The sequence below is a fragment of the Zootoca vivipara genome, chromosome 4 (assembly GCF_965207765.1).
Source record: "Zootoca vivipara chromosome 4, rZooViv2.hap1.1, whole genome shotgun sequence".
Classification (NCBI taxonomy): domain Eukaryota; kingdom Metazoa; phylum Chordata; class Lepidosauria; order Squamata; family Lacertidae; genus Zootoca; species Zootoca vivipara.
Window position 1 is genome coordinate 94,888,741 of NC_142587.1, and position 13,331 is coordinate 94,902,071.

The 13,331-nt window shown below is 46.9% G+C and overlaps 1 protein-coding gene across 1 annotated transcript; it reads left to right on the forward strand.

Annotated features, from left to right (window-relative positions):
* Nucleotides 1-4,370: 4,370 nt before the first annotated feature.
* On the forward strand, nucleotides 4,371-7,306 carry LOC118085258 (thyroid hormone-inducible hepatic protein-like). The gene is made up of 2 exons (XM_035115718.3): nucleotides 4,371-4,909; nucleotides 6,849-7,306. The coding sequence occupies exon 1, from the start codon at nucleotides 4,492-4,494 to the stop codon at nucleotides 4,879-4,881; it is 390 nt and encodes a 129-aa protein (XP_034971609.1). The 5' UTR covers nucleotides 4,371-4,491; the 3' UTR covers nucleotides 4,882-4,909; nucleotides 6,849-7,306.
* The last annotated feature ends 6,025 nt before the right edge of the window (nucleotides 7,307-13,331 follow it).

Here is a 13,331-nt window from a genome sequence, read left to right on the forward strand (position 1 = left end):
TTTGCATTGTATAATTCTGATTGTATGGCTTAGCCCCCCATATCCCTAAAATGCTTCTTAAAATGCTTTCCTTTTTGCCTTGGCGTCTGTGCACCAAAGTGGGCCAAAGTGTAATAAAAAAAACATTCAAGAGCAAGACAGAATGCCCTGCTAAGCTATCAAGGCTGGATAACTGTCTTGTCTGATGCTAGCAGTCTGACGCAAAGAACAGGCAAGATAGATAGGAATTCAAGCCCCCACTCGAGGCCACCGGGGTAGCATTAGTCAGCATGTGTTTATGCACAGGACCAGACACGGATCTTCCTTATATGTACTTGTGACCCCCTTGCGTGTGCACATTTACAGAGGAGGGGGAAGGAGCCCAAGAAGTGTATAAGAATGTTTGCAAATTTGTGTTTCTTTACTCTTGTCGTGAGCTGATCACCAAGAGTCTCTTAAATTTAAGAATTAAATTCTTTCTCTGGATTCAACCCCCGGTGTCATTATTGGCTGTCTCTGTCCTTGCCTGGGCGCAACTTAAGGATCCTTATCCGCTAATAAGGCTACAGCGCTTCTCTGCTTGTAGGCAGCAAGTGATTGGGAGAAGTGCCTTCTCTATGGCACAAAATGGATTAGAACCGTTCCAGCAAAATGCGTTTTAAACTGACAACTAATGTGGGAAAGGGAAAACATCACCTGCTCATCATGTATATGACGACCTCTGTTGGGAGAGAGACAGGGGGAATATGTCCCTGTTAATTCTTCATGACCTCTCAGTGGCTTTCGATTCCGTTGACCATGGTATCTGAAATAGAGTCCTGTAGTCATGCTCTTTATTGCAGCTTGTAAAACAGTTACAGGTAGGTAGCTGTGTTGGTCTGCCGTAGTTGAAACAAAATTCCTTCCAGTAGCACCTTAGAGACCAACTAAGATTGTCATGGGTATGAGCTTTCATGTGCATGCACACTCATGAAAGCTCATACCTATGACAAACTTAGTTGGCTTGTAAAACAGTGAATGAAACATTTCCCAAAATGTATTTCTCCAAAAATAAGACGTAGCCATAAAATAAGCCGTAGCAGGATTTTTAGGCATTCAAGGAATATAAGCCATACCCCGAAAATAAGGCATAGTGATAGGCACAGCAGCAATGCCGGCTGTGGCAGGAGGAGGAGGGAAAAAATAAGACATCCCCTGAAAATAAGCCATAGTGTGTGTTTTTTTTAAAGGAAAAATATAGGATGGTGTCTTATTTTTGGAGAAACACGGTATATATACATTATTTACACAATGGGCCCCGCGTGATTGGCTAATTCCGGGCTGCTCATGTAGACCAATCAGGTTGCGGATTCACTTCCTCCAGCAGCCTGATTGGCTGCTCCTGCAGGCCAATCAGGTCGCTGATTCACTTCCACCTGGAGCTGGATTGGGTGGCTCCTGCAGACCAATCAGCCTGCTGCATTCTGGATCCTATTGTTCTAGGATTCAGCTCAGTAGATAACAGTATCTTTCTGGAGCGGTTGTCCGAGTTAATGGGTGGGTGACACCCGTTTGCAGTGGTCCCAGTCCTACTTGGATGGTCGTTTCCAGAAGGTGATGGTTGGCGAGTGCTCTTTGGCCCTGTGGAGCCTGCAAGGTGGGGTTCCTCAAGGTCTGAATTTATCCCATATGCTGTTTAACATCTACGTGAAACTGCTGAGTGGGGTCATCCGGAGTTTTGGAGGACATTGACAGCAATATGCTGGTGACACACAGTTCTACTTCTCCTTTACATCTGCAGGTGAGGCAGTGGAAGGGCTAGATCGTTGTCTTGCCTCGGTAATGGACTGGGTGAGAGCCATCAAACTGAAACTCAATCCAGATAAGATTGAAGCACCATTAGTGGGTGGTTCCCTAGACCACATGGGTGGGATGTTGCCTGCTCGTGATGGGGTTACATTCCCTCTGAAGAAGCAGGTACATAGTTTGGAGTCCTTCTGGATCAATAGCTGTTGCTTGAGGCTCAGGTGGCCTCGGTGGCACAGAGTACCTTCCATCAGCTTCGGTTGGTGGCCCAGCTACACTCCTGTTGGACAGGACAGCCTAACTTCTATTGTCTATGCCAGGCATCCCCAAACTTCGGCCCTCCAGATGTTTTGGACTACAATTCCCATCTTCCCCGACCACTGGTCCTGCTAGCTAGGGATCATGGGAGTTGTAGGCCAAAACATCTGGAGGGCCGCAGTTTGGGGATGCCTGGTCTATGCTCTGGTATCCTCTAGGTTGGATTACTGCAATGAGTTATATATGGGGCTGCCTTTGAAGACGGTTCAGAAACTGCAGCGGGTGCAAAAATTGGCGGCCAGATTGTTGAACAACACAATATGGTCTGAACATTATAACACCAATTCTGGCACAACTGCGCTGGCCTCCAAATGAGTTCCCACACTCGCATCAAGGTGCTTGTTTTGACCTATAAAGTCTTAAAGATTTGACGTCTCTCCGCAGGGCCTGCAAGACAGAGCTGTTCCGCCAGGCCTTTGGGCAGGATGCAGTTTGACTTGCTTTCCTTTCTATAAAACAAGCCCCAAGTATTAACCACTCTCAATTCCAACCTGATAATTGCCACCTGCCCAGATTTTAACTTGTCTGAATTAATTTTAAGATGTATTTTAATTAATTGATGTCTGCTTTTATGCATATTGTGTTGTTTTTATAATGTTAGCTGCTCTGAGCCCGGCCTCGGCCAGGGAGGGTGGGATATAAATGTTGTTGTTGTTGTTGTTGTTGTTGTTGTTGTTGTTGTTTGTTGATCACCTCTCCCCATATAAACCGACCAGGACCCTGCAATCATAATCTGAGGCCCTTCTTCATGTGTCTCTTCCACGTGAGGTCCGGAAGGTGGCAACATGAGAACAGGGCTTTTTCTGCAGTGGCTCCGTTTGTGGAATGCTCTCCCTAGAGATGCTCGCCTGGTGCCTTCATTATATATCTTTAGGCGCCAGGCGAAAACATTCCTCTTCAGCCAGGCCTTTGACTGATTTTCTACAGCCTTTTAAATATGTTTGTGGGAAAGGGGGGGTATTGTTTTGTTGTTTTGTTTCGCTTTAGCTATTTATTTAAGTTTTTACATTATTTTTGTTTCTTGTGAACTGCTCTGCGATGAAGGGTGGTATATAAGCCTAATAAATAAAATAAAATAATTTTTTATTTTGCTATGCAAGGAGCGCTTGAAAGAGCTGGGTATGTTTAGCTCGGAAAAGAGGAGATAGAATAGCCATCTTCAAATATCTCAAGGGCTGTCACATGGAAGAGGGAACAAACTTGTTTTCTCCTGCTCTGGAAGGTAGGACTCAAACCAATGGCTTCAAGCTGCAAGAGAGGAGACTCCGACTAAACATTTGGAAAAACTTTCTGACAGTAAGAGCTGTTCAGCAGTGGAACAGAGGAGCTGTTTCATGAGAGGTGGTGGACTCTCCTTCCTTGGAGGTTTTTAAACAGAGGTTGGATGGCCATCTGTCTTGGATGATTTAGCTGAGATTCCTGCATTGCAGGGGGCTGGACTAGAGGACCCTTGGGGTCCCTTCCAACTCTAAGGTTCTATGATTTGGTGAAAGATCAAGCATGGGTTAAGCCAGGCATCCCCAAACTTGGCCCTCCAGATGTTTTGGGACTACAATTCCCATCATCCCTGACCACTGGTCCTGTTAGCTAGGGATGATGGGAGTTGTAGTTCAAAAACATCTGGAGGGCCGAGTTTGGGGGTGCCTGGGTTAAGAGCACCCGAGACTTCTCTGCCTTCAGGAGTTGTTGTTGTTGTTTAGTTGTTTAGTCGTGTCCGACTCTTCGTGACCCCATGGACCAGAGCACGCCAGGCACTCCTGTCTTGCACTGCCTCCCGCAGTTTGGTCAAACTCATGTTCATAGCTTTGAGAACACTGTCCAACCATCTCGTCCTCTGTCGTCCCCTTCTCCTAGTGCCCTCAATCTTTCCCAACATCAGGGTCTTTTCCAGGGAGTCTTCTCTTCTCATGAGGTGGCCAGGCCTTCAGGAGTAGGAATGGCTTATTGCAAGCCTGTTTTTTTTTTGTCCTCCATGGGTTCGGAAACTCCAGGAATAAATATTTCTTGATATGCCTTGGTGTTTTCCACTCAGCACCTGCACATCATGACTTGTCAGTTATTGATCAGCAAGTCCTGGCTTCAACCGGGGTCAATCTAGGCTCAGTCCACCTCTAGTTTGGGTTCGTTCCAAACTGTAAATAAAGTCACATTGCTAACCACATACGAGACATCTGATGAGATGCCGGAGGAGGAGAAATGTGATTTGCTGGGGACAGAGGGGTGTTGTCCACCAATCACATGGACCTCTTCCTGATCACCCTTTCCACGACTGGTTCCCACCCAGGCTTGCTCATAAATTGCCACCAGCTGTAAGCAAGGAACGCTCACACCTAACGGTCCTGTTTGCAATTCAGCTGAGATCCCCCCGAGGCAAGCTTTAGGCTCACAGGAGTCTCTCCTCTCGCAACCATGGAAGATTACTTCTCCGCAGTCCGCAAGATGGAGCAAACAGTGATGTTCCCCAGCATTCTCCAGGGCGTTCCTTTGGAATGGCAGGACAGCACGCCCGAGGCTGACTCGAGTGGCAAAGATTTGTATGACTATTACAAGCTGCTGAAATCCATCAAGCTGATGGTGGAAGGGGGCTTAGTGCCTCTCGATAACCAGAACCCCGAGGTCGCCACCCGTCTGAGAGAACAGGAAGAAAAAGAGAGGCAGAACCTTGAAGGCTATTTCTATTACCACGCGTCCAGCTTGTATCGTGTCCTCGCACAGCTGACAAGGAGAGCCATTGCTGTCACCTCCAAATACAATGAAATTATGGGGCAGATTAACCAGGGCGAAATTCACCTCGGCTGATGAGAAATGCATGGTGCAAAGAGCAAAGGTAAGGTGTCCTTCGTTGCTCAAATGGGAATTCCCAGCCTACTTACACCAGGAAGGCAGAATTGCGGTACTCTTTCTGGTCCCCTCTTAAAATATTTTTTTTTAGGTGCGCCTATCTCTCACCTTAGGGGACCCAGGTGGCACTGTGGTTAAACCACTGAGCCTAGGGCTTGCTGACCAGAAGGTCGGCGGTTCGAATCCCTATGACGGGGTGAGCTCCCGTTGCTTGGTCCCAGCTCCTGCCAACCTAGCAGTTCGAAAGCACGTCAAAATGCAAGTAGATAAATAGGAACCGCTACAGCGGGAAGGTAAACGGCGTTTCCATGTGCTGCTCTGGTTTGCCAGAAGCGACTTTGTCATGCTGGCCACATGACCTGGAAGCTATACGCCGGCTCCCTCGGCCAATAATGCAAGATGAGCGCGCAACCCCAGAGTCGGTCACGACTGGACCTAATGGTCAGGGGTCCCTTTACTTTTACCTTTATCTCTCGCCTTGGGAGGTGGTGGACTTTCCTTCCTTTGTGGTTTTTAAGCAGAGTTTGGATGGCCATCTCTCATAGAGGCATTAGTTGAGATTCCTGCATTGCAGGGGGTTGGATTAGATGGTTATATGATTCCACTTGGGGCTTCTAGATACAGAAATGTTTGAAATGGCCAGTTTAGGGTTGCCATATTTTGAAGAGCAAAAAAACAGGACAGCCAAACTGTGCCAGCATACCTCTTTCCCCAGCTCGGGCTGGCAGCAGCCTCAGCGTGCAGAGCGGCCCGAGCCCAAAAGACATTTCCTTTAAAATGTAAAAATCTGCCTGAATGGGCATGTTGCCCCCCCAAAAGAGGACATGTCCGGGTTTTCCCAAGCGTATGGCAACCCTAATTAGTTCCAAGTCCAATTGCAATTAGTCCAAGTGCAATTAGTTCCAAGGGAAATTGTTCAAAGGGTATAGAAAGAGCATTGTGTTTAGATTTGCTGTAACCCTGCTTCTCTTAAAATAAGATATAGTCATAAAATAAGCCGTAGCAGGATTTTTAAGCATTCAAGGAATATAAGCCATACCCCGAAAATAAGACATAGTGATAGGCGCAGCAGCAATGCCGGCTGCGGCAGGAGGAGGGGGGGAAATAAGACATCCCCTGAAAATAAGCCATAGTGTGGTTTTTTGGAGGAAAAATAAATATAAGACGGTGTCTTATTTTCGGAGAAACACGGTATATAAAAGGAGATTGAATAATAATAATATATTATTATTATTATTATTATTATTATTATTATTATTATTATTTAAAACCCCGTCCATCTGGCTGGGTTTCCCCAGCCTCTCTGGGGGGCTCCCAACAGGATATTAAAAACAAAATAAAAGATCAAACATTAAAAACTTCCCTATACAGGTGTCTTCTAAAAGTCAGATAGTATAATCTATTAAACATTAAAAGCCTCCCTGAACCGGGCTGCCTTCAGATGTCTTCTAAAAGTCTGGTAGTTATTTTCCTCTTTGACATCTGATAGGAGGGCTTTCCACAGAGCGGGCACCACCACCGAGAAGGTCCACTGCCTGGTTCCCTGTAGCTTCACTTCTCGCAGTGAGAGAACCACCAGAAGGCCCTCAGAGCTAGACCTCAGTGTCCGGGAAGAACGATGGGGGTGGAGACGCTCCTTCAGGTATACTGGGCCGAGACTGTTTAGGGATTTAAAGGTCAGCACCAATACCTTGAATTGTGATCGGAAACGTACTGGGAGCCAATGTAGGTCTTTCAGGACTGGTGTAATATGGTCTCAGAAGCCACTCCCAGTCACCAGTCTAGGTGCCACATTCTGAGATAGTTGTGGTTTCCGGGTCACCTTCAAAGGTAGCCCCACGTAGAGCGCATTGCAGTAGTCCAATACAGTGGTAAGGCACTCTGATGAGAAAGCATTCAGAATTACTTTCAAATTAATTCCACAGGGTTATTCTGCCACTCTCTCCCAGAGTCGAAAAGCACGAAGCAAACATGTCTTGCCATACGTTCTTCCAGAGGACTTTCTGGTGCAACAAGCTGTGTGATACGGAAAATACTTGACGATTTCAATTCCTGATACCTGAATTGATAGGGTATATAGAGTGGGAGGGAAGTTTAAATTTTTTAAATGCATATTTAATATTTTATGTAACCCGCTTGATGATTGAGTGGCTTATAAATCTAACATAACAAAGTAAACTAAATGCCAAACATGTCTACGGCCCGATACGATTCAAAGAGGATGTTTACGTATTTTGAAATCGGCTCATGTTCTACTGATTGCATTGTCTCCGCTGGCTAATACTTGCAACCTACTTCCGTAAAGGTAAACTTTATTTTATTGTTTTGTACATAAGTGAATTTTGAGCCGATTGGCTCAATGTCAATAAAAAGACTTATTCTGAATAGTGCCTCATTTTGTTTCATTATTTCACACACATTAATTTGTAGTATTTAGAAGTTAGGTTAAAACGTGTGTTTGTGTGTGTGTGTGCATATATGCGTGTTATAAATGCTTACCAGGGCTTCATTTCACCCACAAATCACCAGAAGTCACTTGCCATTATAAGAGAACAAGCTTTATGGTGAGTTCTGGCACCTCTTTTTCTAGAAAAATAGCACTGATGCTTGCCTACGGTAATTGTAAAGAGAAGTAATCTCAATTGCACAATGTAACTACCTTAATTTTATTCAATAGTGTTAGTTTTGGGGTTGTTCCCCCCTGCCCCCTTAAAAGCGTTTAATTTAAATTCATATTTTTCCTTGTGAGCTGTAAATTGTGTTTTATTATTTGTGGCTTGAACGTGTCCGCTGTTTTATTTGATTTATTTTGTTGTGTTGTGTTTTATGATGGGCGTAAAGCCGAATAAACTTCCTGATTGATTGGTTCAATTTAAAGAGGATGGTGAGCATCTTAGATCAGGCATCCCCAAACTTCGGCCCTCCAGATGTTTTGGACTACAATTGCCATCTTCCCCAACCACTGGTCCTGTTAGCTAGGGATCATGGGAGTTGTAGGCCAAAACATCTGGAGGGCCGCGGTTTGGGGATGCCTGTCTTAGATTCATCAGTACACCTAGGCGGGCCTGAAATGTGTGGCCCTACAGATGTTTTTCGGACTCCAGCTCCCATAATTCTGGCTCAACCAGGTGAGGGTCTCCAACCCTCAGTGAGTTAGGAACTTCCCCTGTGTACAAAGACAGGCTCTGGCGGATTGAGCAGACGAAACCGATAGCGGACCCAGTGGTCAAAAAGGTGGTTTCTGCACGTGCTGCAGAGGGAAGAGAGAAGCAGGTGGGCCTCATCAGCCTGGGAAGCTAGCCCACCTAGGAGAAGGAAAACTCTGGTCCTAAACCTCCACTGCCTTATGGGATATCTTCAGGAGAAGAAAAGGCTAAGGAGTAAATCCTACACAAATCTAGAGTGGTGTCCCCAGGGTATAGAATCATAGAATCGTAGAGTTGGAAGAGACCACAAGGGCCATCCACTCCAACCCCCTGCCGAGCAGGAAACACCATCAAAGCATTCTTGACATATGCCTGTCAAGCCTCTGCTTAAAGACCTCCAGAGAAGGAGACTCCACCACACTCCTTGGCAGCAAATTCCACTGCCGAACAGCTCTTACTGTCAGGAAGTTCTTCCTAATGTTTCGGTGGAATCTTCTTTCTTGTAGTTTGAATCCATTGCTCCGTGTCCGCTTCTCTGGAGCAGCAGAAAACAATCTTTCTCCCTCCTCCATATGACATCCTTTCATATATTTGAACATGGCTATCATATCACCCCTTAACCTTCTATTCTCCAGGCTAAACATACCCAGCTCCCTAAGCCGTTCCTCATAAGGCATCATTTCCAGGCCTTTGACCATTTTGGTTGCCCTCCTCTGGACACGTTCCAGCTTGTCAGTATCCTTCTTGCAGAGCAAGCTGATTGGGTTCCTGGGGCGGCGCGCATGCCCTGCGCCCAGGGGCGGGGCCAGCCACCTGCGGGGGCGAGGCCAGCTCCCCAGTGGCGGAACTTCATGCTCCGGCCCCGGGGGTGGAGAGCAGGCGGGGGTGGGGATGGCGCACGTTCCGGGTGTGTGGTGTGCCGTACGTTCTGGGGGCGGGGACCACCGCCTGCAGGTGGTCATTAGGAAGAACTTCCTGACAGTAAGAGCTGTTCGGCAGTGGAATTTGCTGCCAAGGAGTGTGGTGGAGTCTCCTTCTTTGGAGGTCTTTAAGCAGAGGCTTGACAGGCATATGTCAAGAATGCTTTGGTGGTGTTTCCTGCTTGGCAGGGGGTTGGACTGGATGGCCCTTGTGGTCTCTTCCAACTCTACGATTCTATGCTGCTAACCGCAACAACAGCCTCCATCAGTGGAGGCCAAGTCAGTGCTCCATAGTGAGTAGAGTGTCAGGGTAGGACCTGGGAGACCAGAGTTCAACCCTCACCCTGGGCCACGAAGCTCACTGGGTGACCTTGGGGCCGGTCCCTGCCTCTCAGCATACCCTACTCTGAAGAAGTGTGCATGCACACGAAAGCTCATACCCATGATAAACTTAGTTGGTCTCTAAGGTGCTACTGGAAGGATTTTTTTTATTTTGTTTTGACCACGTCAGACCAACACGGCTACCTACCTGTAACTACTACTCTGCAGGGTTGTTGTGGGGGATCAACTGAGGAGAGGCAGAATCATGTGTCCCCCCCCACCTTGAGCTCCTTGGAGAAAAAGTTGGTATAGAAATGCAACAAACAAACAAAGAAGTAAACCTAGGCATTGTAGCCAGTAGCTGTTGCTTGCCTTCTAATTTGTCTAATCTTTTCAAAGCCTTCTGAGTTGGTGGCCATCACCCTTCCTCTTATGGGGGTGAATTCCATACTTTTAGGCATAAAGAGCAACAGCTGGAGGAGAGGTCAAGTTATGCGTGGGAAACGTAAATGGAGATAAACGCACGCCACCTTACGGGTGCGGCAGGAGGGCTGCCAAGTTTGCAGAGTTGGGAAGAAACCTCTGTTTGATGTAGGGGAGGAATGAGCTGTGCGACAAGGTTGCCAGCATTGTGGGGCTGGTCCTTGGGTTTGCCGGCTGATTAGAACCTGTACTTACGACCCCCAGATTTGGAACATGGTGCCCCCCCCCCAGCTTTGTTTGCCAGGGCAGGGCTGAATCTTGCTCACACCATGCGAGGACCAGATATAAAGGCATTTCCACAACGGAAGGAAACGCCCTGGAACCCTGGGATGGACTCCCGTAGGACAAGGAAAAATCACGGCCACGCCATGCCCCGTTCCAGAGTCAAGGGAAAGGAATGTGCCGCAGTCATCGTCGGAGCCAAGCCCATGTTTGCATTCACAAACTGAAAACAGCAATAGGACTTTTATACGCATGAAAGCTGTGTGGTGTAAGCCGTTAAGAGTGTTGGACCACGGAGACCTGGGTTCAAATTCCCACTCAGCCATGAAGCTCGCTGGGTGAACCTTACACAAAGCTGACGCAGTGGTTAGATGATGGCCCCAGTCGAACGCACGCAAAATGGATGGTACCCGTATACATTTGAAGCAGGGTCGTGCCAGTTTAAACAGTTGTGCCTTTGCACAAGGGATCCTGGAGGCTGTAGTCTGTTGAGGATGATGAGACTCTACTAGGGAGACCTCATGTTGTTGTTGTTGTTTAGTCGTTTAGTCGTGTCCGACTCTTCGTGACCCCATGGACCATAGCACGCCAGGCACTCCTGTCTTGCACTGCCTCCCGCAGTTTGGTCAAACTCATGTTCGTAGCTTCGAGAACACTGTCCAACCATCTCGTCCTCTGTCGTCCCCTTCTCCTAGTGCCCTCAATCTTTCCCAACATCAGGGTCTTTTCCAAGGATTCTTCTCTTCTCATGAGGTGGCCAAAGTATTGGAGCCTCAGCTTCACGATCTGTCCTTCTAGTGAGCACTCAGGGCTGATTTCCTTCAGAATTGATAGGTTTGATCTTCTTGCAGTCCATGGGACTCTCAAGAGTCTCCTCCAGCACCATAATTCAAAAGCATCAATTCTTCGGCGATCAGCCTTCTTTATGGTCCAGCTCTCACTTCCATACATCACTACTGGGAAAACCATAGCTTTAACTATACGGACCTTTGTCGGCAAGGTGATGTCTCTGCTTTTTAAGATGCTGTCTAGGTTTGTCATTGCTTTTCTCCCAAGAAGCAGGCGTCTTTTAATTTCGTGACTGCTGTCACCATCTGCAGTGATCAAGGAGCCCAAGAAAGTAAAATCTCTCACTGCCTCCATTTCTTCCCCTTCTATTTGCCAGGAGGTGATGGGACCAGTCCAACTCCAGGTGGAAGTGAATCCGCAACCTGATTGGCCTGCAGGAGCAGCTAATCAGGCGGCTGGCAGAAGTGAATCCGCAACCTGATTGGCCTGCAGGAGCAGCCAATCAGGCGGCTGGCAGAAGTGAATCCGCAACCTGATTGGCCCACAGGTGTAGCCCTGAAGTAGCCAATCACACAAAGCCCATTGTGTAAATAATGTATATAAGCAGATGGTTTGGGGGAAAGGGCATTCTTCTCTTCTTCTCCTTGATGACTACGAGCTGAATAAAGAGCATGAAATTCACTCTTGACTCCGAGTATATTTCAGAGTGGTTCAATGACCAATCCCTTTCCCCACAGAACTCTGGGAACTGTAGCTCTGTGAGGGGAATAGCAACTCTCAGCGCCCTTGTCAACCTACGATTCCCAGGATTCTTGGGAGAATGTTTGTTTAAAGTGGTGCAATCCTGCTTTGAATACATTGTGAAGATGCAGCCTGTGCCCAGTCTTATTTGAATGTTTGTTGCTCAATAAAGGAGGGTCTACGACAGTGAGAATCCATCAGGCATTCATATTGATTTGCTTGTGGGGTGTTTATACCTCTTCCCATTGTTATAAGAAAAACCGGTCCCTTTCATTTATGGGTATTCCGGAGTCCGTATAGAGTCCTTAAGTGGGTTCCCTATTAGTAGGAGGAAAACAACAGAGGCTAACCAGAGTATATTGAGAAGCAAAGTGGCTAGTGAGCCTGATCTTTATTCAATGAACTGTTGCAACAGGGTCCCCACTCACCACACGCAGGAGGGAGGAGAGAACCCCGAACAATGGTGCACAAGCCCTTATATAGACTTTTGAAATTGCTCACCCTGTAGCCCAACACTACCACCCCAAAACATCTTACATACATCACAGAAGGAGACGTGTCTACAGCAGAAATCCTGCCTGTTGGGATACCTAATAATGGTCACTGATTGCATTACCTGGGCAGTCTGGCCATTCTTTTGTGATGGTAAATACTCAGTTCCTGAATCCAGGTCACAGGCTCACCCTATTCATACACAACACCCTTAAGACAGGATTTGCAAGCAAAAAGACAATGGGAAGGCTTTCCCCATTTGCCTCCCTTACTGCAGAGGAATATTTGGGGTCATTGGGAGAGTCAAAATGGATGGCTTTCTCATACTATTTCAGACACATGGTTCATATATTTAGATATGTGTGCAAAATGAATATTTATTCTACACTTGAGACCTTAAAATTCTTGTTGTTGTTTAGTCGTTTAGTCGTGTCCGACTCTTCGTGACCCCATGGACCATAGCACGCCAGGCACTCCTGTCTTGCACTGCCTCCCGCAGTTTGGTCAAACTCATGTTCGTAGCTTCGAGAACACTGTCCAGCCATCTCGTCCTCTGTCGTCCCCTTCTCCTAGTGCCCTCCATCTTTCCCAACATCAAGGTCTTTTCCAAAGAGTCTTCTCTTCTCATGAGGTGGCCAAAGTATTGGAGCCTCAGCTTCACGATCTGTCCTTCCAGGGAGCACTCAGGGCTGATTTCCTTAAGAATGGATAGGTTTGATCTTCTTGCAGTCCATGGGACTCTCAAGAGTCTCCTCCAGCACCATAATTCAAAAGCATCAATTCTTCGGCGATCAGCCTTCTTTATGGTCCAGCTCTCACTTCCATACATCACTACTGGGAAAACCATAGCTTTAACTATACGGACCTTTGTAGGCAAGGTGATGTCTCTGCTTTTTAAGATGCTGTCTAGGTTTGTCATTGCTTTTCTCCCAAGAAGCAGGCGTCTTTTAATTTTGTGACTGCTGTCACCATCTGCAGTGATCAAGGAGCCCAAGAAAGTAAAATCTCTCACTGCCTCCATTTCTTCCCCTTCTATTTGCCAGGAGGTGATGGGACCAGTGGCCATGATCTTGGTTTTTTTGATGTTGAGCTTCAGACCATATTTTGCGCTCTCCTCTTTCACCCTCATTAAAAGGTTCTTTAATTCCTCCTCACTTTCTGCCATCAAGGTTGTGTCATCTGCATATCTGAGGTTGTTGATATTTCTTCCGGCAATCTTAATTCCGGCTTGGGATTCATCTAGTCCAGCCTTTCGCATGATGAATTCTGCATATAGGTTAAATAAGCAGGGAGA

What these genes read in the sequence shown, in the direction of transcription:
- LOC118085258 (XM_035115718.3), top strand. Translation starts at nt 4,492, where the DNA reads ATGGAAGATTACTTCTCCGCAGTCCGCAAGATGGAGCAAACAGTGATG.